The sequence below is a fragment of the Numenius arquata genome, chromosome 21 (genome assembly GCF_964106895.1).
Source record: "Numenius arquata chromosome 21, bNumArq3.hap1.1, whole genome shotgun sequence".
NCBI classification, from domain to species: Eukaryota; Metazoa; Chordata; class Aves; order Charadriiformes; family Scolopacidae; genus Numenius; species Numenius arquata.
This window is the reverse complement of record NC_133596.1, coordinates 5,100,610-5,125,331: the sequence shown is the minus strand read 5'-3', so window position 1 is coordinate 5,125,331 and position 24,722 is coordinate 5,100,610. Positions and strand designations below refer to the sequence as shown.

Sequence of the window (24,722 nt, the reverse complement as noted above, 5' to 3'; positions counted from 1 at the left end):
AGGTTGGAAACAGGAGAGCCTTCTTCATGTGACCCACTGTGTGTGGCTTCAGGCTGGCAAGCCCAGAGGGCTGGGCTCTGCAGATGCGAACAATTTGTGTCTCCGTTTTTGTGGGGACATCTGCACATCGATGTTTTGCACGGTAAAGACATGTCTCGCAGTGTAAAGAGAGGAGAGGTTTTCCCAGCTTCACGAGAGCGCTGGGAAGATAAACCATTAGAGTGCGGGACGCTTGATGGGATCAGAGGGCACAGACAGACAGGGAGCAATCCCGACCCCTGGGGCTGTCAGAGCCTTTTTATCTGTGCATGGAGAGAAGAACTGAAGGCTTTAACCAGCGAGCTTTTTACAATATTAAGCACATTTAAAGTTCCCATATGGTTTATGTGAACTTTAAGTCCAAAAGGCAGGAGAGAAACCTTGGTTACTCTTTCCTGGTGAAAACCTGGCCGTACTTCCCTGAGTGCCAGCGAGTGCTGGCTCTCTAATTCCAGCCTTCCCGGGCTGATTCCCCAGGTTGTTGTTGAGAAATACCTTTCTGCCAAGTAGTCGGCAGGACCGGAAGCTCCGGATACCTTCCCATCTGGAAAGGCAATCAGACAAAATGCCAAGCCCAGGGGGCAAAATTTCAGTCTTGGTGCCAGTCTTGCTTATTACATATCTGGGTTCTGCAGCCTGGTAGACTTTCATCATGTAATTTATTCGCTTCTCAACATCCCTGCAGTTATTAAAAGCATCGCACTCAGAACTGCCACCCAGGGTTTCTCTAATTAGTACATCTGCCTTTCGGGGCAATTTTGGATTGTTCGTTTTACAGCTTGACCCCAGGCAGCGAATGGCCAGAATTCGATCTGGGTTCCTGTTAGCCAGGGGAGCTGCCTGGGGTCTTTAGGACACGGGAGATCACAGGGAGGAAGGATCTGATACTGCAGGGATGGGCTCTGTCGAAATGTCAGCCAAATGTCATGCTCGGGTCAAGGGGGAAGAGTCTCCAAATACCCTCGCCTGCTCACTGCCATGCAATGCCAGCTTGCACCCCAAGGCTCTGCTAGGGGCAGTTATTCCTTGTGTGGAAGAAAAGAACAAGCCACAATCCAAAATCTGCCCTGGGAAGGCTCCCAATGGCCCAGCATTGCCCTGTTTGGCACTTGTCTACACAGAAGGTTCAACGCTGGCTCCAGCCAGCTGGCTGGGCTCCCCAAGCATCATCTCATGTAGTGGGATGAAGTAGCTGGGCACAAGGAGAACTCCTTAGGTTGCGTTGTCTTCCCCTTCTGTGGTCCTCCCGCTCCTTCCAAAGCGTGGTTGAGGTGAAGAAGTAATTTAATGTGATTAATCCCATCAGCTGGAAAGGCAAAGGCACTGCAGACCTGAGACAAGGAGTAAGCCTGTCCCTGCCTCTCTGCTGAGCACCTTCACGTGCAGGAACCCAAATGCAGAGGCAGGTAGGCCAGCTGGGAGCCTCCTGTCTTGTTTGTCTGACCTTTTATTCAAGAATGGATAAAATACATTTAAATTCTTTTAACAAGGTTTTCTCTTACCATCTGGCATCCTTCAGCTGAACCCAGTCTTTGGCTTTGCCCCCTCCACTGAGCTCTGAATCTGGCTGCTCCCGGGACTGACCCAGGTTGGATCTTTCTAGTTCATCCTAAAATGATTTCATTCTCTGCTGAAAATCAGAGCAGCAGACACTGATTTCACCCACAGTGATTAATCCTAAAGCTACTGTAGGAGCTTGCAGGAAAGAAAAATAATCTCGCTGTCAAGGTTATAAATCCTTCAGGTTCAGATTAAATTGTAGCTTCCTTTTTGTGTCTTTTTAGGACTCATCTGTACTTGGGTTTTGGCCACAAGTACCAGTTCCGGCTCCAGTAGAGACACGGTTTATGCTGGTGCAGTATAATTTGTTTGATCTTGTTTCAAACTGGGGTAAAAATGCATTGCTATAAGTCACATCTCCACCAGTGGTTTGCGTGGGTGACTAGACACTCAGGGTAGGCAAATTTTTCGAAGACTGGCATAAAATTAGTCGCAGTACGGTCATGGCTGCAAATCCCATGAGAGCCCCAGGGGTGGCATGTGTCCAAGTGCTCCGTGCGGGACTGCCCCAACAGGCTTCCGACTGGAACAGGCACAAAGGCTGGGAGAGGCGAAGCTCGGGCACACTGATGTGCAGCGAGCAGCGCTTTGGTCTCCTGCTTTTCCATTGCAGTGCCGTAGAGACAAGCTCCGGCCACAGATCCTCCCCGAATATCAATGACGAGCACCGTCGCGGCTCAGACCCAGCATCAGAGGTTTGCAGGTGAATTCAGTTTGCCGTTCTCAAGCCGTCGCTGCCTGACACTTGGGTGCCGTGTAATGTTTATGGGCGAAATATGAAAGCGTCAGCTTGGAAGGGAGGCTGATTCTCAGATCTTGAAGTAAAAGAAGATTGATTTATTTATTTAACGCAGCTAAAGCCACAGTTTGTTTTGTAACAGGTATGTGCTTCTTGCAGGAGGCATTTTCTATGAGGAAGGAAAATCCCCAAGGCCCTAGGGGCCAGCAGCCCTTGTGCACTAACTGCTACCCAAGAAGTTCTTGGTGCATCTCTTCAAATGTTGCAAAACTACCTGACGTTTTTCCATTCCACGGGACAACTGGTACCTTGCAGTGAACTTTCTGTTAATCCCCCACCAACAACCTGCCCCGAGAAGGGAGTTCCACCCCTACAGAGGCTGGTAAAAAGCAAATTTCGCCGCTGTATTCTCTGTGCGGGCAGACTCACGGATTTATACATTTGACCTAGATGCTGGGCAACCTAGAAAGGGTCTAATAAGTCCTTACAAGGTTTGGTTGGATTTTTTATCTGAGATGGCAACACACTGATATGATTTGAATTTAGGTTTCATTTAAGATAGCAAGATTTTCCACTGTAGATGTTGGATTACAGCCTGGCCAGGAAAAATAAGCAATATGAGCAGATAGAGTGAGTCAGAATTAAGTGGGCCTTTATTAGGTATCAAATATGATAGACAGGTGCCAGCTAGGAAGCAAAGGGAGCTTTGCCCACTACCAGAGGGTGGGGTAGATGGGTATCTGTTTTTCTTTCTCTCTCTTCTAGACTTCAGAGCCACGGGGAGGATGTTTGGGAGAGAAGACACCGGTGGAGTTTCAGGGCGCCTCCGAGCTGCCATGTGCCTGCTCGTGTGCTGTAGGGAGAGATCAGAGCCGAGCCAGGGTTCCTGGCAGCTTTTGGTCTCTGTCAGCAGGAGATGGGCTGCGGCGTGTGGGCTCTGGCAGGCGAAGACCTGGTACCTGGCAGTGGTTACCTGCATCCTCACCAGATCACAGCTTCACCCAGGGGTGGGTGCAGCTGAGATGGCTGGAGGGGAGCCGGGGGGTGGGTACTGGAGTGACTCAGAAGATCCCGTGTCCCCCTGATCAAGCTTTCCCTGCTGTTACTCTGTGCTGGCAGAGTGCTGGTCACAGCAGTGATGTGCAGCACCAAAGGGGAGGCAGAGAGCCACCGACTCCCTCATGTTCTCAGATGAAGATGTCATCCTGCAGCAATTCTTGGTGTGTGCTTCCACCAGAAGATTAAGTCCAAAAGTTCGAGTGTTCTCTGTCACCAGCCCTGAACTGTAATTTTTACAGGAGGCTTCAGCAGTGCCAGCTTTGCTCGAGTTTTGATCCAACCTCTGACACGCTGTGGGCTCCGCATATTTTGCGCAGGGGGCTCTCCTTTCTCCTTCGGTGGCTGGAGGTTAGCATGGCAGAGCTGGAGCCCTTGGAGGGGAGCAGGGCCAACCCCAGGCTTGTTGGCTGGGGGTTTTCAAAGGGAAATCCCCCCCTGCCTGTGAAGAGCTGAGAACTGGAGCTCTAGGTATAGGGTGCTTCTCCCACATGAGGTTGTTCAGGAGTTCCTGCGCAGTGTCACCCAGCGAGATGATAGCTCCGTAGCTCCGTGACTCATGCAAGGCCCTTGGCAGGGGTTTTCAGTTTTCTCATTGGAAATGAGATTCAGTTCCCACAGTTGATGTCCCGAGCCCCTGTCCAGCCCCACTTCTCCCCTCCTTCTGCGTTTGCCTTTTCATTTGAATGCTTCAGGAGCAGAAGGTGTCTCCAAACCAGGCCTGGCATCTAAGCACAGAATCCCAACTTCAGGGGCAATTTTAGAGTCAAATCAAGATTGTGGAGCCAGCTTCTTCCTCTTCTCTATAAATAATCAGGTCCAACAGCTGTCTCCTCAAGGTATTGTGGGAAAGTCAGCTCCTGCCAAAGTGCTGAGACAGAGAAAGGCAGGACGACTGCTGCCATGCTCCAGTTCCAGCCATCCCAAAACATCCCCTGCACCAGTATCCCATGACTGATTCAGATGAGTAATGACAGGTGTAGAACAGAAGTGAGAAATAATTAAAATTTGCAGCATGCTTTGATGATTCCAATACTCACCAGCCTCAGCACTAATGTGTCGTGAGCCACGGTCCTGCCAAGCGCAGGGCTGGCTTAGAAACCACAAGCCAGGTCCCTGGTAGGTGCAGGACTGGCTTTCAGGTTGCTTAACTTTGTGGGGTGTGTGAGAGAGTTATTTTCCTTTCTGTCTCTTCATTCCTGAGCCTATAGGGATTGGGTTTTGAGGCATTTTGCAACAATCATGAAGGACAGAGATGGGGTTTTTTTTGTTGTTGTTGATTTTTTTTTTTTTTTTTAATGTCGAGAACACTTTCACATGATTGTGTGATTACAGGAAGTCAGGCTTTAAAAAGGCAACTAAATAAACTAATAACAACAGCAAGTATCAGCAGATTTGTGATGAAACCATGAAAGCTGGCAGACCGGAGACATTATGAATTCCAGATGTTGCACACAGATAAGTATCTCTGGCCTGAGTTTTTCTAATTAGCTACAGAAGCTAAGTTGTCATGTAAAGGTGTCTTTCGAGGCTCCCTTGAGCAGATTCATTACAGTTCACCAGGACGGGCTCCTATTAATTCATAATATTTCCCTTTTTATTTGCTACTTAGGATTTACTGAATGAAATCCCACGTCTGCGCCGTGCTTAGATTCAAATCTCTGCAACTGCCTGAACCGAGCAGACACCGGGCTCCAAACACCCTTCGTGCTTCAGCCGGAGTCTGACTCTGAGCCCAATCTCTGCTGCTGGGATCCAGCCCGCTGGCTGATAAGGGTAATTTATTCCGAGCAGCCTGGGACACCTCTGCCAGTGACATTTCCATATCTCTGCTCATGAAGGGCTGATTAATGGTGAGTGGAGTCAACTGAGGTACCAGAGACCAAACTCATCTCTGCTACAGCGTCACTGCCTGACATCAGATAACTTCCCGAAGGGAGGCAGCTTTGATCAGGCTGCAGCAGTGGGGGAGATGGTTGGGAGCAATACCCGACGTTTTGCATCTGGTCCATTTTAAAAACTGTTTTCATGTTTAAAAATAAGTTTCTTTCAGCGAGGCATCTCAGCTCTGCGGTAACTGTGGGCTCAGCCCTTCCTTGCTCTGCCGGCGTCACTGACGGCACCTTCTGCTCCTGCTGTGGTGATCACTTGGGGGGAATTCAGCTCCTTGTGTTTTTTGCAAGAGGAAACGTGCTCTTGTGTTCGGAGTTTTATGTGTGAGACAGTTGATGGGAGGGAAGTCCTGTGGGTTCGGTATGGCTGAAGAGCTGTAGCGTGTGCTCACTCTTGAGTGCTGGGGTTAGAAGACAAAGTTTAGTTGGAACCAGTCTGCAATCCCTTTTAAAGAGGACCCAGTTTTCCTCTGTGAAACCTTCCCCTGACTCCTTCCCCATACATATTTGTTGCAGAACATCACAGGAAGCCTGAACCTGGGCAGCAAATTCGGCTGAAGAACACCCTTGCTGTGTCTCCAACCAGCTCCCTCCCTCTGTAGGCTAAACTGGTACGTCCGTTCCCGCTGTGGGTTTCTTCTACCTGGGTTTGGATTGAGAGGTATTAGCTCAAATCAGCTCCAGAGCGAGAGCATGGCACAAACTCAGGTTGGAGGACGCGGAGAGAACAAGGGAGGACTTTGCCTCAGCTGTCCAACTGTCCAGCTGAGGCAAAGTCCTCCCTTGTTCTCTCCGCGTCCTCCAACCTGAGCACCCTGGAGGACTTCACTCCTCACAGCTGCCCAGTAAGGCCTTTTCCAAGCACTTAGACCCATTTGTAGGTGAGAAAAAGTGAAGCTTTTTCCACAAAGAGAGGCGGTGGGTCATGTTTGTTTATTTAAACTGAAGGTGGCTGCCGCGAAGACTGTTAGTTGGGTCAGTTGTTTGCAACCCAAACTTGTTACCGTGTAAAAACTGGTAGAACTAGATAAAGACAACAGGAATTTTCCTATAGCCCCGTGGGCTACAACAGATAATAACAAACTGGCCTGACTCTATTAAAAAGACACTTAAGCATCGGATCGTGTTGTTTAGTGGTACCAGGATCCAGCAGAGCCACCCAGCTTCCCAGATAACCTGCAGATAGAGGCATTCCAGAGGACTGGAAAACAACTGCTGGGAAAGGGTCAGTGAGGGGTTTGTCTGCCTCTCTCACTCGTTTCAGAAGGCCAATTTCTTTCTTCCTTTTCCTCATTATTACTATGACAATAGCGCTATAGAGTGACTTCTGTCGCCTCTGTTGTGCTATGTGTTGTACAAACAGAGCGAAAGGGCAGCCCTGCCAGACTAAGCCTTGCAGCCCGAGGAAGTTCCAGTTCAGGTTTGTTCTGCCTTCCCAAGGAAAAGGCTCTGGGAGGCACTGGGAAAGCGTCTCGTCGGGATATCAAAGGTTTCTACAAACTTTTATGGCACAAGCTGTATTTTTTGCTGGAAAAGCACCTGAAGCAGCCACATCTCCCTTCAGAGAACAGCTCGCTTTAACCTGCTTCAGGCTGCTTCCTCTTACTGCCTATTAATTGTTGAAGTGTTTTAATAACCTTTGGTCAAAGACAGCTGAAACTCCTGGCACATCACAGGACAACTGGAAAGGATGTTTGACAGCTGTCAGTGGGAAAAGCTCTGTATCCTGAAGGGATAAAAGCCCTTGCTTTGAAGTTTCTTACAAGTTACAGGGAAAAGAAGCCAGACTGGGAACAGGGAGTATGAAATGACTTATTATCCGAGGTCACACCGCAAATTGGTGGCGGAGGGAGAAAGAGGACCATCAGGGTGGCGTGGTCACACCGCACCTTGGGCAGCTCCTCCAGATGCAGACTCCAGCCGGCTCCGGACACGGCAGTGGCATCTCAGGGCTGGAGACGTGATGAGTGATGTTGTCCTCAATCATGGAGCTGCTGATCTCTCGCTGCTAAGGAAACGCAGCTAATCACAGTCTGCCCCTGGATGTTTAAAGAGGGTTTAACAATCCAAACACCAGTTGCAACCCTGTTGCCTTAGAGAGGGTGTAGCTGTGAGCAAAATTTGGCCCTCTCTTTTAAACTTTGCAGTTTGTCTTGACTGCTGTGTGCTTTATTTTTAGAGCATCATAAAGAGCTTTTGTTCCAAGGTATATTTAACAGGGGAGTGGAAGGGAAGTGGGAGGGTTTTCTGCATAGAGAATGTATCTCTTGGTCTCTTTCTTCTAACCCACCCCCTCACCAGATACTCTTGGAGGGTGGAGTATAAATGCAAAAAAAAAAAAGAGAGAAAATAACAATTAAAAATACTGAAATCATAGTCAAAGAGATTGTCTAGGCGTCCAGGCCTGGAGGCCTCTCAGGCGCCACAAAACATACATTATCACAAAAAAGACAAGGTGCCCAAGAGAATGGAAGAGGCAGGGCAAGGGTGGTCCCGTCTGGCGGGCGCTGGAGAGGCAGCAAAGTGCCCAGGTTGTCCCTGCTTCCCACCAGGACACATCCCACCTAGACTGGGGTGGTCCTGGTCCTCCTTCCCTGACAATAGCGCAAACCTAACTCGGGGGAGGCTGTGGGGGTCCTCTCTGTGGGGAAAACCGGTGATGGGGAGCCGGTAACATTTTCATCCGGCCTTGGAAAGGTGTCTGAGAAAGCAAACTCAAGCTGGGTTTTCCATAAAGATGACAAGAGATGTGTCGGGGCCCCACAGCACCGAGGCAAAAGGGCTGGTTTCTGCTGTGGGTGATTTTTAGTGAGGCGCCGTAGTTCCTGGAGGCTGGGAGAGTGCCTCGGTGCTGCGGGTAGGCGCGCTGCTAATTGCCTAAGAAATAAGACTGAATGCGAGAACGAGCACGCGTTTTCCTACCTGGCAAAGCCTCTCGGGCTCCGCCATTGCAGTTAGATCCTCGCAGGAAAAAGATCCCCGGGTCCTGGATCAGTGGCAGCAGAGCTAAGAAGAAACTTAATGCTTAAAACCAGAATTAGTATAAATAAAGAGAGAGCGTCACAGCTGTCCTCTTGGAGTCCCGCTGGATTTGTTCAAAGGAAAATCTGTGTTTCTGTCCTTTCTGCCAGTCCTTCCCGGCTTCTGAAAGGGGCTTTGTGGTTTCTCAGGTGGACTCCAGAGACACTGAAGCAGGACAGGGCAGGCAGGACCGAGACCCTGGTAAGCCCAGACTGGCCCTGGCTGTCCCCACTTCCACCCGAGCTGTGGTGCGAGAGCTGCAGGTGCAGCAGGGGTGGGCTTAAACCCCCAAAGGTAGGAATAAGGCTTTGTCAGCAGCGTGCTGGTTACAGAGCTCAGCTCCAGGCAGACAGAAGGGTCCAGTGGCTTCATTTTTCTTCTGTCCCCTATCACAGAGCAGCAGGCAGCGTCATCCCTGCTGTTCTGCAAAAGGCCAAGTCTGAAAACCTGAACGTTTCCACCCAGAGGTGGATTTGGCCTGGCCGTGGTGGCCACAGGGCACCTTTCACTGAGGCAAAGCTGCTCGCCTTTCCCAGACACATTTCTCCCTCTTTTTCTTTGACACAGGCTTTTTCCTGCAGAGGTCAGAACCCCGTGCCCTGCCATTCCCCTGCGTGGTCTGGCTCAGCTGGTGTTTTCTCCATCTTCACTTTTGTTGCTGGAATCTGGTAAGTCTCACTAAAAGGTTAGAAGAAACTTGGAAATCCCTTCAGGGGGTGTTGCTGCTCTTTGCGCTACCCAGAGTCAGTGAAACGCTCTCTGCCTGCATCTGGGTAAAGGACAAGAGCCCAGGACTGCAACTCTGGTCACCATGAAACGTGAAAGGCTTCCTTAAATTAGAGATATGATCAGAATATCGATCAACTAATGCCACCGCTGCGTAAGATTTGTGCTTTCCTTGGCTGGATAGGACATACATCTTCCTTCCTCTTCTTTTTGTGTGCTCTCACCACTGCGTGGTCTCTGCCGTGGCATTGATTCTCATCATCAGCCCTCGTTGAGCTGACTTTGGGTATCGCTGTCCTCTGCTCTACAAGGTCTTGGCAGCTGGTGCTCTCCAGTGATCCTCAATGGAGTTTGCGTTGCTCCAGACCTTTGGTTTTCATTCCCAGAAAACAGACTTTGCCCGGTCCCTAGACCCTGGCAGGCAGGAGCGTGACAGCGGAGCGGAGGGCGATGGTTGCTGGCTGGGTCAGGCGAAGCTCAGCCCGGCACGTCCTTATCAGCCAGTGCAGGCACACCACGGTCATTCTCCATCCCGCTCCCTGAGCTGGCCGTGCTCTGAGCCAGAAGCCACAGAGATGTGATCGAAGGGTGTTGTACCCAAATTAATACGCTCTGTCTTCACGTCTGCCTGTGTAGACATGCCTCGTGCCTGCCCGAGTGGGCCGGTAAGGCCATTTGTCACCAAGTTGGGAAGAGCTGAATTTACTGTTACGTGAAGGGAGACTTACGGGCTTTCTTGTGTTCACCTGCTGGTGCAGGACACGTGGTGGGACAGACCCCGTGAGCGAGACAGTGATGGGGGGTGAGAACGAGCGGTGGAAGCCTTTCTTTTTGCCTTTGTTTTAAGGCTTGTACCGGCTTGTCTCGTAAAATCCTCTTCTGCCTTCCAAATCCAGTCAACATGAGTCACCTGCTGAGCCCATCCTTTGCCTCCTCGTTGCAACACGGATGACAGAAACCATCCAACAGGAGTGCTTGAATCCGTGATGAGTTTTGTTCTATTGCATAAATCTTTTCCCCATTCACAGGTGAGTTGCTCCAGAGCTATTGCCTGGGTGGTATTTCCCGCGGCCGGCTCCCAAACGGCGTGTGTCTGGGCTTCCCGTGCGAGCCGGAGTCACGCTGGTGTCTGCACCACGGAAGGCAGGACAGTGTGCGTGAACGGTACGGAAAAAGGTTATCCCTCAGACCTGTTTCCCTTACACATCCAGTGTAATGCAAAGATCCCCCGAGCCGGTATATTTGCTGCGTGTCTCGGCATCTAAAGGGTTTTAAAGTTATGTTTTATGGAGAGAAAAACCCCAACACCTCCAGAGGCTTTCTGCGGTGAGCAGCAAGGGAAGGGGGAAAAAGGGAAGAAAGGGGGTTAGCCTGTCAGTACAGTAACTGTTCAGGAATGAGAGGAAACTAGGAGGCTTTTCTTCTTTGCTAATTTATTCCTTTATATATATATATATATATATATATGTATGGTTTTTTGTCTATGTATTTATATATAAAGAAACAGCAAAGGACAAACCAACCCCCAGCTTGATAAAAATGACAGCTATTTGGCACCATGGCGTATGGAACACGTCCACCAAACTGAAACTAATTATTAGAGAGATGAATAACTGATTCCACTCCTTTATCCTACTATTTTTTTTTTTTTTCCCCACCCCCCCGAGGGGTTTCCCTCCCCCCCCCCCCCCCCCCCCCCCGGCTCCCTCCCGGGTACCGGCAGGCAGAGGGTTACGGCTGCACCTGCCTGGGTGTACCTGTCCCAGGGCACCTGTGCCGGCAGCCAATCCCCCGCCTGCCAGCCACATACCTGCTCCCAAACCTCAACATAAATCAAACACTTCACAGGCAATGTCTGTCTTTAGCAGGTACTAGAAGAGAGAAGTCATCGCAATTTGCCGGCTGCAAAGATTTGGAAACGTGGGGAAATATGTCTAATGAACTGGAGTAAGTAGAGAGCTTGGTTTTTTTTTTTTCTTTTTTTTTTTTTTCTATTTACCCACTCCTCTCTAAAAGCTGAGCGTTTCTTCTGAGGCTTGTTTAAGTGCTTTGGGTCTGAATGAATTAGACTCCTCGGGATAATCCGGCTGCCCAGCTGTTTGCAAGTGGAAGTAAAAGAATGGGATGAGAGTGTTTTTCAGACTTTCTGTTCCCCACTAACCTGTTGCTGCTCTTGGGAGGAATCACTTCTTAGTGTTAGTATTTGACAGTTATTTAAAATCAGGATTTTTTTAATTTTTTTTTTTTCCCCCAGACTAAAATTTGACACATGGGGTTTCTGTCTAGAGACAAGTCTCTTCTGCCTCTATCCAACAAAATCTAACGCGGGCTACACTGAATCTGTGGTCTGTTGTTTGTTTGTTTGTTTGTTTGTTGTTTTTTTTCTTCCTTAGAAAATAATTTCCAAAGTATTTACCAATTTGGGATGAGTTTCTAGTTTTTCAGGGGTCGGAGTTGTGTGGCGTTCCTTTTTTTTTTAAAAAATTTTTTTTTTAAATTTTTCTTTTTTTTAAATTTTTCTTTTTTTTTTCTTTTTTCTTTTTTTATTTTTTTAAAGTAAATAGATTCACATTATAATTCCATCAAGTAATTATGATTGATTTTTATTTTTTTTTTCAAATGGGAAAAAGTACTTAACGTTTTCTTGATCCCGTCTAACTCTTGTTTCTGATCTTGAGTCCTCCAAAATATTTTGGAGGACTTTGGATAGTGACGGTCTGCATTTGCACAGCAATACTGTGCCTCCCTCCTCTGGAATAAAAGCAAACAAATGTCATATTGGTATGACATGGTGTAGTAAAGGCTGGAGGAATAGTGAATAATGGTAGTGAATGCTGCTGTCAATCCAGCTTAAAAAAGCTATCTAGGTATATAGCCCTATATGTAACAAATGTGTATAATAAAATATATAAAGAAATATATTGTTCAAGGCCAGGTTGGAGGGGGCTTTGAGCAACCTGGTCTGGTAGGAGGTGTCCCTGCCCAGGGCAGGGGACTTGGAACTGAGTGAGCTTTAATGGTCCCTTCCAACATAAACCATTCTGTGATTCTATATGTCTATATATACATTTGTGTGGAGATATGGTGCTTCAGAAGGTGTCTTTTGAAAGAAAAACACGTACCTGTACGTGTTTACAAGCCTGACAGAGGTGCTGTGACAGCTGATCTCTTAATAATTAGTAACCCTGAAAAGATGTAGCACTAATTATTATTTTATGTAAATACTGGGATCTGTGTGCTTGGATCGATTAAGGATCAGTGACTTAAATTTTCCCTTTCTGAACTCTTTGGGTAATTTATACCTGATGGTTTTAAAACTTAAGTGTCAGGCCATGTGGTTTACTCTGAGAATGCTACGGAGTGTTTTGTGTGTGTACACGGTGCCTTGCAGAATTAGATTGATGTATTACTAATTACGGACTGGGGCATTATGTTACTTGATGAATTACACGGTTGCTTGACTCTTCTCTCACTAACGGACTGTTAACCCCTGTGCCTTTCACATGGGAAAGGGGGAATTGATGGGAGCCTCGTCCCTTTTGTGATTCAGACCCCAACTCCACAGACAGATAAAATGCAGAGGCTGCTCTTTGCTCTCGGTCTTTAGGACACATCCCGGTGTGGGGCTCTCTTTGGTCACCTCCGCAGGTAGAAGGCTCTGTGCAACGTTTTCCATTAGATTCAACCCGAGGACACTTTTGCAGATCTCTGAAAATTTCACTTTAGTTCATTAACCCACAGCTGGGGGGAAAAAAAAAAAAAAAAATTCACTCGGGAGCGTAGAAACTCCATCCTGGTGATGCCTTGTCAGAGGGGCAGGGACAAGCACTGCCCGCTCCAACAGAAACCGTTTGGGAGCACAATGGGCCTGGAGCACCTCACCCGAAAGCTGCCCAGGGGCTGACGGGGAGCAGCGATAGGAGATAAGGGAGCTGGGAACTTCGTGGTACCAAAGGCATAGCTGAAATGTTCAGCTTTTGGGTTTAGTTCGAGGGGAAAAGGTGTCGCCGGGGGAGGAGGAACCTTGTGAAGAGCTGCTAAAGCCCAACATCTGAGCAATGGGGCTGCTGCAGTAGCTGTTAACCTCTGGTTAATCACCCAGACCAAAAGTCGTCCAGGGTGTAGCTTTGTAGACATCAGTGGAAGGAAAGGGCTCTCCGGAGCAGTACTTAGAGGATCTGATAAGGGCAGCAGTGTCTGTGTGTCTCCAACAGCCCCCACCACAAGCCGAGCACAGGGAGGATGGATCGGAGCTGTGACATGTGCCCAGATGTTGCTGGTCTTAAGGGAGCTGCGATATCCCCCTGGACTGGTGCCATCACCCAAAATGACAGGGAGAGTAACCTCATCTCTCCCTTTGCCTCTCTAATTTCACAGAAAGGACTGGGAAAAAAGTAGCGTGGTATGAGAGAATGAGATGTTTTGCCTATTATAAAATATTCTAACTGATAATTTCCATAGTCTTCTAAATTGAACTTATGTCTAACTCGGCGATGCGTGGGATTGAAAGAGTTAACCAGGAGTTACTCCCAGTTGTGGTTTTGTGGTCGAAACCATGATCGCCAGAAGCAAATTTTTGTCATGCATAAGGTGTGTTATTAAAACTTGAGTTATGCTCCTGGTGAATGAAAAGTTAAAGCCCTTTTTATAAAATCCTGGCAGTAAAGCACACAAGGGATAACCGTGCTGGAGAGAGGTACGCTTTCAAGGGAGACGTGGGCTTTATTTATTTTTTTTTTTTTAAAGTTATGTAAAGAGAAAGGGAGATTTGTAAATTAAAGAAACAACAATCGAATAACTGCTATGCAATTCACAACAAAGGGGTAAAAGCCCTCTGAATAAACTCCAGACTCAAAGCAGAGATAAATCAACATTTACATAGTATCTCCGCTTTGATGCTTTGGGTCACATTTGCAAGCGATTGGTACATCTTGGTGCTACCAAGAGAAATATGTAGAATAAAGACAGTTACGCTGACGGGGATCTGCTCCTGCTTTGTTCAGGCTGGTGTTTAAATTGTTGATCGTTGTGAAGTATTCATCCGAAAATGCACTTGCTCTCTGCATTGCACCTGTAAGCTCTGGGTGACTGGTGGGGAGAGCGCTCCCGGTCGGTGCCGCGGATCCTCTGGGATGATAAAGGCAGCAGCTGAAAAATACGTGAATCAGTGGAAGTGGTTATATAGCATAGGATTATATTCTGGCCGGGGCTCCATTGCGAATACCCAAGGTTCAAAGGCTTGGAAGATAAAAAAGTGTCCCGGCTTCTCGTTATTCCTTGAGGTGTTGTGTTGTTCTGGCTGGTGAGTGTAGCTCTGATCCAAAAACGGTCCTTGTCCCCAAAGTGTTCATAACCACAAGTGTTCAGAGGAAAGGAGCAGGCATCGTTTACCAAAGTACTTGGTTCCTGGGTGCCAGCCACCTCCTCTGTCAAGTTTTTGTTCCTCATTCTCTCTTTGCTGTCTGAGCTGTCACGTTGCTCTCCAGAAATGCGTTGTTTAATAGGGTTATACCTAGAATGGGATGAATCGTATTTGTTTGACAAAAACATTGTTTTAAATGCACGATGCTATTTTTTTTTATTAAATAGCAAAGCAAAAGGCTTGCCTGGCCATGGCAGGGAACAGTGTGTACAGGACACTCTGAATCAGAATACATTAAATAAATTAGGGTGTGCGTAGAGAGTACATCAGCCAAGCGCGTTATAGGAGATCTGGGCAGCCTGAAAAGTCCCTCCAGGACGAGGAAAAAAAGAGAAAAACAGAAGAGGAGAGGCCAACCCTGGCTGTATCTCACCAGGTCTGCACACAGGCCTCCGTGCAGCAGAAGAAGGTACCGCCGCTGGCGGACATGGGGCAGGGACAGTCCTGGTGGGGCAGGAGAACAAGCCGCATCGCGTGAGGCTTGTGTGGAGTGTCCTGCCATGACACACGCTTCGTGTATCCTCTTGGGCAATTTACTGGAGGACTCGCCTCACCCACCTTCAGCCGGTTCAAAGCCAGTGCCAGGTTTGTTCGCTGGCTGAATTTGCAGGCAATGGGGAGAGATCAGCCCATCCCAGCCTAAAGTGGGAGGACGGAACTGTCCTTTCAGAGCACGTAGGAAGCCTGAGACCCAACGCTTAAATGTGACGTGACAAACCCCCTGTGAGGCTGATGTTAATCTCTGCTCTTGCCGCTTTCTTAAATGAGTGCTGAGGCTCACACAGAAATATGTAACATCGTTTAGGTGTTACTGCAGCATCCTCTGATGGGATGCGATGAGGGGAGTACACAAACTGGAGTAAAACTGGGCTCTGTTCTCAGTCAGCACCTCTGGGCCCGGCTACAGTACAAATGACCCATAATAATTGATTAAAATCAGGTTACCTGAAGAGCAGTAAAAAAGAAACACACTTTGTCGCAAAAGATTGCATATCCCTTTGTTGTTACAATTGGGGTTTCTTTGATCCAAGTCTTGTAAAAATGTGAATTTTTAATATTTTTTTATTTTATTATTTAAAAGCCACAGCTCTTGGAATCAGTGAATATACGAGAATTAAAAAATGAAATAGCAAGTAGCCAGGGCTTTGGATGTGGAAGCTAAGGGGGAAATCCATAAGCACCGGAAACAAAAGAAAAGTAACTGAAAGCACCTAAACCCTAAACTCTTGGAATTATGAAGCTCTTCTCATCGTGTGTAATCTTTCTTATGGTGTTTGAAGGACTGGGAGCTTCAATGCAGTGTGTGTGTTTGTGTTACGTGTTGGTGGAGACGAAGGTTTGTATTCATGAATACATGTATATGTAAGGTGTCCTTATCTGTCCACAATGAAAATCAGAACGAGAGTGAAGTTCAGACCAACCCTGCAGGAGTGCCCGGTGGTAGTAGATGCTCAGTCAGAGGCACCACTCAGGGGCTGGTTTGGGTGTCCTCCCTTTGGAGGCAGATCCCCCTGAAACTCGGGACACCCCAAAACTGCAGCACCCGACATCATAAACTGCTTTGGGAAAAAAATCGGCCGTGATTCCTGAACTGCGAACTAGTTCTGTGCTGTAATTTGTTTTGTTAGGCAGGAAGGCACTAAAGCACAGATCATTTGTGAAATGCGATTGTGTGGGTGGATACCTCAAGGATGATGTTATCAGGTAAAACACAATACCAGCTGGTGTCCCCCAAACATCACTCAACGCTGAATCCTCTCATGGAGCCCTTCAGGCTAGAAAGGCAGGAACCCATCCAGTGCTGGCGACGTGTATGGCAGAGGTTCAGGTCTGGTTCTGTTCTCTCATCTTCACTGAGCAGCCTTGCAGAAGTCATTTTAATGTCAATCCCCATGCCTCAGTTTCTCCTCCTGTGATAATAAAGAGCTTCAAAATGCGAGGAGTTAGGCTGGTGTGAAAATGGAGGAATTCTGAGCTCAGATCTTGGCTTTGTGGGTCCTACAGAGCTGTAAGTGACGCCAGAGGGCCAAGAGACCAGCGAGTTGGACTCAATGATCTCAAAGGTCCCTTCCAACCAAGAAGATTCTGTGAGTTCCCGGTGTATTACGCCTGTCCCTGGAAGGTTTGTCTGGCTCCACCACGCTTTGGCTTCAGCCTGCAAACCATCCCAAGGGGTTTCAGCTCGGCAGGAGAGCTCGGGCAGGGGGTTGGGTTAAAGAGCTTGGCAGGGTTCTGTCTCCCCCAGCATCAGCACAAGGCACATTGTCCCGGTCCCCACCCTCCTCCGTCCCACCTGCGGGGACGCACTGCACCTTCCCCGCCGTATGGCCAGAGCCAGACGCAGGGAGAACCCACCTTCCTCCGCCCTGCGTCCATGCTGAGGACTCTCAGTGCCCTTTGGGGAAACAAGGGCCGCTTCTCCAAGATGTTCATGGTGGCCCCTTTTCTTTGCATCCCAGCCACCGCACACCTCTGCTCTTGCACTCATTAAATGCAGGTGGATGCCCTGCTGGGTCCATCTCTGCCGGGGCTCCGGATGAGTGCGAGGGGGTTGTCCTGTCCCGTTAGTGTGCCACACAGGCATCGTGTTTCCAGGAGCAGAGAGACTCCTGCGCTGTCTTTGTGGGTGAAACAGAGCAGAGGGATGGCCAGGAACCATCTAGCTCTTGTGCTGAGTTAACATGCTGTAAGATACTGCTCTGCCCTGGGGCTGGTCGCGCTGCTGAAATGCCCCTGAAGAAATCGAGTGACAGAGGCCACATGGTTATCCCACTGCCGGAGAAAATACTTCAGTCCCATAGGCAGTGGAGGTCAGGGTCCATGAGATGAGTGGCCTCCTAGGGCTTTGACGCCTATGGATCGACACCGTATTGTCCTTGGCATCCAGGCAACATTTTTCGTCATTAGTCCGTGTGTTTATGTTTCTTTTTGTGTTTGTGGTTTGTTTGTTTTTTTTTCCTGGTTCTGTCTCTGTCTGGATTTTTGCCTGAGTGTGTGAATGGGCCCGTGACTGTGCTCGCTGGTGGCCATACTGTCACATTGTCTTCAGATATGATGTGCTTATTTATTGAACTTGCAAAGATAGGGTAAAATCAGAATTCAGCTGAGAAGTTTGGATTTAGCGACAAGGCTACTTTGTGGGATGCTGTTCTTCCTTGGCAAGGGAGCCTGGTTTATGGGCTAAAATCTCTGCCCCAGAACACAGTCATGGCAAATGCTGCTCTTCATCAGTGCTCTCTTGGTTGGACTAGATGATCTTAAAGGTCGCTTCCAACCTAGACGATTCTATGATTCTTGAGTGTAGTGTGGATTCTTCCCCATAGTACCGATAAGAGGCTCTTGGGGAACATCAGGGTTATTTCAATAGGGAGATGAGTGTGATGCACAAAGCCAGAGCTAATGAAAGCCCTCCTGTGAACTGCTTGGGGTATCTCTGAAGTCCTGCAGAGTGGAGTCTTTACTCTCTGGCTTTGAATTCCTGCTGCTGGTTGCCATGGTTTCTCTGCTCCTTTGACAACGTGATGTTTCTCTGTAGCCATCAGCATCTGGCATGGCTAATATTTAGGTTGGAGGCCTAATCAGTTATAGGGGAGAGAACAAAGACAAAGCAACACAAAGCTTAAAGGCCAGCAAAACCACCCACTGAAACCCAACAAAAGGCAAAAGGAATACAAGAGTTTCTTTCCTGCTTGGCTGATCTCCCCACCTAGACCCTTTGGGCATATTCTCCTGTTTCAGCATAGCCCTGAGTGTTTATTAGTAATCAGGAGGCCACTGTTATGGTAGACTTGGCAGATAAATAGGGGGAAACAGAGATAGGGTGGGATGGAGCGGGGGGGAAAAGGGAGCTGGTATCACCTTGTGTCAAATTCTAACCTGTTTGGAAACAAATAGACTGCTCCCTTCCCAAAACGATGCACTGCTTTGCACATGACCCCCAGGCTCCAGCGGGGTGAGTCTGTGCACACAAGAAGGGCGGCCGCTGGTCCCACGTGTTTGTGTTTCGCTAACCCATCCTCGCTTTGTCTGAGCGGCCGCACCGAGGCGACTGCCTGCAAAGGGAGAGCTTGTTTGGCCAAACAGAGAGCAGAGGGTTTGCAGTGGGCAAACACGGCAGAGCCCCGCGGAGGGAGCACCGCAGGGAGTGATGACAGTAAAGTTCACGTGTGTTTGGATCTGGATTTGGACGTCTCTCTCCTGCACCTCTGCCCCACAGAGGTCGCTGATGCCGAGTTGGACGTTGGCTGTAGGAGCAAACTGGCATGAGGGTACGCTGTAGCTGCGTGAACTGAAATGCATCTGATGGCAAAAAGATGCCTATAAATGTGTCATGATATCTGCGTATCGCCTCAAATCACCCTCTGACTTCAGATACTGCTTAGCCCTGTTCGTCTGCTGGAGCAGAGTCAGAGCAGACCTCTCTGGAAAAGTCAGCTGGGATGAAGTCTGTATTCCATCTCACCTGCAGAGTTTCATCCGAGGCGATTCACCCGGCTCCACTCAGATACATTTCAGTGACTATTAGGGACCAGATGAACTCTGGAGAAGAAACAAGATGGAATAAATGTGCGATCCCCATCATGTCACTCTTGTCCAAGTCCTCAGCTTGGCTGAATCAATGCAAGCTCACTGGGACCAAAGCAAAACTTGTATTTCTCATAAACTGGACACAGCTGCAAGTGGTTGAGACCTCAAGCCCACCCCCCCCCCTCAACTTCCCTCTGCCTACAGATTGCAGACCAGGTGATAAAATGCTAAAACATCAGCTGTTCATGCATTCAGCAGTTGTGCCGTGCCAAAGTGACAAGGCGGGGAGGCAGAAGAGTCACACAACAAGGAGGGCTTCAGTTGAAGACTCGGGTGAGGGAGAAGAAAGCTCCAAAGCATTTTTTTCCTTGTAATATCTGTGCTTTTTTAAGCTCCCGAGTGCTTTGTTGCTACATCTTACCGTGGTGTGTTTATCTATGTTGATTACAAGTGATAGGAGCTGAGTCTCACCCTTGAGAGCGAGCCCTGTTGCTGCCTATTCTTCCTTGAGAAGATCGGATTGAGAGCGGGTGAGGATTCCTGTCCGGACAGGACCGAACAGCCCATCGCCGAGTCGACAGCGGTGAAATCTGAGTCATGCCGATTGCTCGCCTTGGAGACAGCAGCGGCACTGAAGGGGAGGGAGGGCTGCGTGAGAAACGCTAAAGACAACGAAACTGGCAAAACACCTGGTTGAAGTTTCATGCGCGGGGTGAAACTGGTGTTAGTGCATCATCCCGAACGTGCGAGGGAGAAGAGGAGCCAGCTCAGCATCTCTCTTACACCAGCGCCTGATGGGAGCTGGCGGTGGCCAGAACCGTAACGTGGAAGGAGCTGCTCCCTGTTACCGACCTGAGCTCCGGCGCCTGCCGCCACGTGAGCCGAGAAACCGGTGGGAATTGGGTGCCTCGGGCCAGTAGCAGAGCTGGTACCAGCTTCTCCGCTGTGTGGGGCAGATGTGGAGGGACCCTGTGTGGAAGCAACCTGTTCTTTAATAAAAAGGTGACAAGGACAGCAGAGGCAGCCCGTGGTGGCCCTTGTGCTGCTCTGGGAAAGACTGTGTACCATTCTAGGGCTGCCGCTCTGCTCAGCCAAGGAGAGCTCTGGAGTTTGATCCGGGAGCATCCCAAAGCTGTCCGTGCAGGGTTTAGGTGCCTATTCCCCGCTGGAGACATGGCAGCGTGAGAGATCGGAGCATGTGCAGGAGTGAAGCCGTCTTAGTCGAGCTGCCAGGGAGGATGGACCAGCATCTTTTACCCCATCCAAGGTCCATCCACATCCTTCCAGTTTCCAGCAGAGGAGCATCCTTTGGGAACCTGGTGTTTCACCCTGTCAGCGTGGGCACACAGAACCGGCCGGCGGTATCCATTGTGGTTAGCAATAACTGGGAGTTTCAGAGGTGCCAGATTTCTTTCAAGAGGAATTATTGTTCTCTGAATGATTCACTTAAAAGTCTAGCCCAGGACTTATTATAAACATATGCAAAGTAGCTTAATGGAAACAGCATATTCCTTATAAAAATGCCATTAAAATGTAGCTTTCATTACCTGAATTCCCGTAGATTTTCTTTGCCTTTCCATAAAAAAAAAAAAATCTACATTTGAAAATGTTCTGTTCTTGGCAACTTTGGGGACTTAAAGAAATCTTTCTTCTTATTTTTTTTTTTATAAACAACTTCTGCTAACAAAACCCAGTCTGCCCTTCCTGACATTTCCATTTTGATGAAAAAGTAATATTTGTCCACAAAAAAGCTTGCTTTTTATGATGAGTAGCCTGAGCTGTTGTGGTGACACCGTACACGCGTGGCTGAGGGACGTGACAAGCGTACGGCCCCTGATTCATCCTCTCCTCTGAGCGGGATGAACCCGCAGCGCGGAGCAGCCGGGGGAAGCGCGGAGGCTGCCGGTAGGATTTGCTGGAGGAAAAGGAAAGATGACCAATGTTTGGGTAATTAAGTGTCTGACAGTTTATTAACATAAGATGGAGAGACCTGGAGAAAGTGCCAGAAGAGAGGACAGGCAGGGCGTTATTTTGGTATGTTGCCTCTCGGCTCACGTAGTCCCAGCAGCCTCACCTCGGTCAGGAATTTTTTAGTGGAAGGGAGGGTGTTGCGATCTTGCCCGTCTGCTTCCCTTGAAGTAAAATCATATACAAATGATTGAAAAAAAAAACTTCAGTTCTATTGGAACTAAATTTTAAAAACCATGAACTAAACCAAAGAAAAATGACAGGGTTTGGTTTCATCTGGGTAGGTCAAGTAGACGGTGAACGACCCCTTACATTTATGGGCTGCACTGGCCTTGAGCTCTAAATTCAAGGAAAAACGTTGCAGTCTCCTGATCGTGTTGTATTGGAGTTTCTGACCAACATCCCACTTTGACGGCGCGTGATCAGGCTGGCTGGGAGCGTGTGCTTGCTGAGGAAGGAGCGGGTGCAGACGATGTCGTGGTGTCTTGCATCCCTGGGGCAGGAGGAGGGAAGCAGAGGTTCCTTTGTCTCCCTGTGTGGCCCCACCAGAGAGACTCTGGCCTAATTTTGTACGTAGCTACAGGCAGAGGAGTTCGTAATCCCAAAGACTCTGGGAGTTAAGGACTGGGAAAGCATCCCTTCTCCATTCCAGCAGTGCCTTTGGGAAGCCCTTCGTGTGTTCAGCTGGGTGGCATGGAAATTGCAGTGGAAAATTAGTATCCTTCATTCCGTTTCCTCTGCCTGGCTCAGTTTTAGATCTGTGCGTCTGATGAAGAATGACACCATGAACTTCCAGAAATTCCCCTATACCAACGAAGATGAAGCCTGGAAAACCTACCTGGAGAACCCCTTGACTGCAGCCACCAAAGCTATGATGAGGGTGAACGGAGACGATGACAGCGTGGCTGCCCTCAGCCTGCTCTATGACTACTACATGGTACGTTCCCGTTGGGGCCGGGTCTCTCAGGGGAGTTTGTCCCAGAGGAGCAGCGTGAAGGTAAAACCTGTGCTCAGCCACCTTAGGAGGGTACCCACCTCCTGAGCTCTCCCTGTTGTTTGTGCAATGAACCTCATAACACCCCTGGGCGTGGAGTGCCACGGCTATCCCCAGTGCACGGGTGGTAGACTGAGGCACAAAGCACCATTTCACTCAAGAGAGAAACCAGAACAGGGTGGAAAACTGAACCTGGGTGGGGTTTTTTACCCAAAAGCTTTCATACAAGAAACGGGAAGGCTTTGAGAGAGGTGGGGCTGGAATAGCTAGGTGCCTGGCAGACCCTAGCATCTTTATTTTTCCAGTGTTGCTGGAGGATGGGCCTCCAAGAAATATGGATATGTTTTAGCCCTAATTGAAGCCAATAGGACTGATGTTCCCATTCACTTGGGTGCTTTTGAAGGCCCTTCCTAGAGCAAAACGATGTGGCTGGCCTAAGGTTACCTTGGGAACCCACGGCAGAACCAGCAAGAAAGCCCAGGTCTCCTGTGTCCTCACCCGGTGTTTATTATTCACCCAGTGTTTTATCTACGAGACTCCACTTGCTACACAGACAAGGCTAATTTTACCTCTTGTTTTCCATTAATAAAATCTAACAATAAACAAATTCTTTGTTCTGCCTTGTTCTAGGTCCCAAAGGAGAAGAGGATTCTTCCATCTGGTATGATGGGACGCAATGAACTAGGAAAGAGGTTAGCTTCAGTTTTTGCTCTCTCTGGCTGTCTAATTCTCCTGCAGCTGCTTGCATGCATGATGGGTCTCTTAGCTTGCATAAAATAGACATCAAAGCACAGTGTTATTACCAACAACAGTGGAGGTTATTAACCCTGAGACATACATTAAAATTCTTTAGGCCAGATCCCAAGCAGGTATAAATTGAGCTACACCCATTTACACAACTGAGGATCTGTCTAGCTGTGCTCGGAGGAGCTGTGCTGATTTGCAGCAACTGAAGAATTTGTCTTTATTTCCTACTTTGTGACAATCAGAAAGGGGAAAGGGATTAAGCATTGGCAGCGAGAAGGGAATGACAAAGTCCTCTTCCATTCACTAGGCTGATAAGGATTTCTGTTCCAATTGCTTCCAGGATTCTCTTCCACTGACTCCCATTTGTCCTTTGAGGTTTTCAGATAATTAACTATTAAATTAATGGCTCATTTGCCACTGTGAGTTCAGTTCCCCTTCCTGGATGCTGTGTACTTTGGCAACCTTTTATGGTTGTCTGTTTTTTAACTACCTGACAGAATAAGCCTCTTGAACGATGCTTCATTCCTGCTTCATAAGTAAGCTGAGTTAAGCTGATTTCTCCTCTCTGAAAGGCCACTGCGTTCTGGTTAGTGGTGTATTTTTTATTAACTACAGAAATTTCATTATATACCTGAAGGTGAAGCTCTGGAAGCAGAGTGGGTGGGAGCCGCTCGTTCAGCTTTACTTCCCTTGGGGGTAGTTCGTGAAGCCAAGGGGTGTGTGGGCTGCTGATGGTGGGGTTGGTTTGGTTTCTGAGCATGGTAACAGGGGCAATAAGCCACCTTTCCCCAGCTCAGCGAGGGCTGCGGAGTCAGCAGGGTCACGGAGTCACCGCTGCAGTTCTTGGGATGCTGCGCAAAGGGATGGCTTCCGTGTGCAAGAGGAGTACGTTTTTGTACCCGTCTTTACCACCCGCCAGCTCCTGTACTTAGTCTTCTCTGCTCTGAAGCCTGGGCCATGCACCTCACTTCCAGTACTGCAGCTCTGTCAGTTTTTCACTGATCCCATGTTCTCTGGCAGTTTTGCTCCTGGAGTTTGTGAATTTGTACAAAAATCAGTTTTTTTTTAAAAAATGGTGGTTTTAAAAAAAATCAACTTTCAGTGTCAATGAGCCATAAAAAGACTAAGATGGAAAGACCATGTAGCAGTTATATTTCTTATCATGCCTTCTGCTCTGAGTGTTTAATAGCCTAAATAAAGAAATAATGGAGTAGGCCCTGGATCTGCAGCCCCAAACCACGTCTAAACGATATCCTCTGATTCCATGTGATTGTCCTTTATCTGCTGAGTGCCTCTGGCTCTTGCTGATGGCACTGGGAGGTGTGTGGGTGGGTGGAGATCACCCACGGGTCTGTCACATCTCCCGTATCAAGCAGGGGATGTACAGAGCTGACTCAGGGTCACACCTGGCAGCTAGACTGGGCAGTTTGCTTCCCAGCAGCACGTCAAGGCACTTGTTTCTTGCTGTGACAACTTGCTGGGGTTGTCCACCCTCTGCCCTGGTTTGAGACAGGACCCTTTCTCCACCAGGCACTGCCACGGAATGGAGTATGACCCAGAGATCGCATCCTTTGATGGCTCAGCCCATCTCATGAAGCTCTTGTCTGAAAACGTTTCCATGACCCAAGAGTATTGTGAGCCACAGAAGAAGAACGGCTTAAGTCTTGAAGGCGTCCCTACTCCTCACAAGCCAGCCATGCTTCCACCAGGCACTAGCAAGCTGGATGCCACCCCAGACAACTACATGGTCCCTCCAGGGGATGTGTACGACAACAGCTCGTTGAACTCCCTCTTCGAGACCATCCCCGTAGCCCCACCACAGCAGAGGTGGCAGCCAGACAGCACTTTCAAAGAGGATCCCCAGGAGGTCAGAGCCGTTAGTGGGTTGCGTGAGGCCGTCTCTAGTCTGGGGTTTGCTCATGCCGGAGTCAGTGGGAGCTTTGCTTTTGCATTAGAAGCTCGATGCCCTTCCCATTGAACCCCTGGGGGTTTTACATTGTTTTTGAAAGTAGGATAAGGCTTTGAAACGAA

At 48.6% G+C, this 24,722-nt stretch overlaps 1 protein-coding gene across 1 annotated transcript in view; it reads left to right on the top strand.

Moving 5' to 3' along the window:
• Nucleotides 1–8,944: 8,944 nt before the first annotated feature.
• Nucleotides 8,945–24,722, top strand: part of GRHL3 (grainyhead like transcription factor 3) — a 30,700-nt gene continuing 14,922 nt past the window's right edge. The window contains exons 1-6 of the mRNA XM_074161979.1: nt 8,945–8,975; nt 10,062–10,197; nt 10,902–10,980; nt 21,701–21,887; nt 22,575–22,636; nt 24,222–24,558. Of these exons, the coding sequence (XP_074018080.1) occupies nt 10,964–10,980; nt 21,701–21,887; nt 22,575–22,636; nt 24,222–24,558 (603 nt within the window). The 5' untranslated portion in view covers nt 8,945–8,975; nt 10,062–10,197; nt 10,902–10,963. The remainder of the gene's footprint in view (nt 8,976–10,061; nt 10,198–10,901; nt 10,981–21,700; nt 21,888–22,574; nt 22,637–24,221; nt 24,559–24,722) is intronic.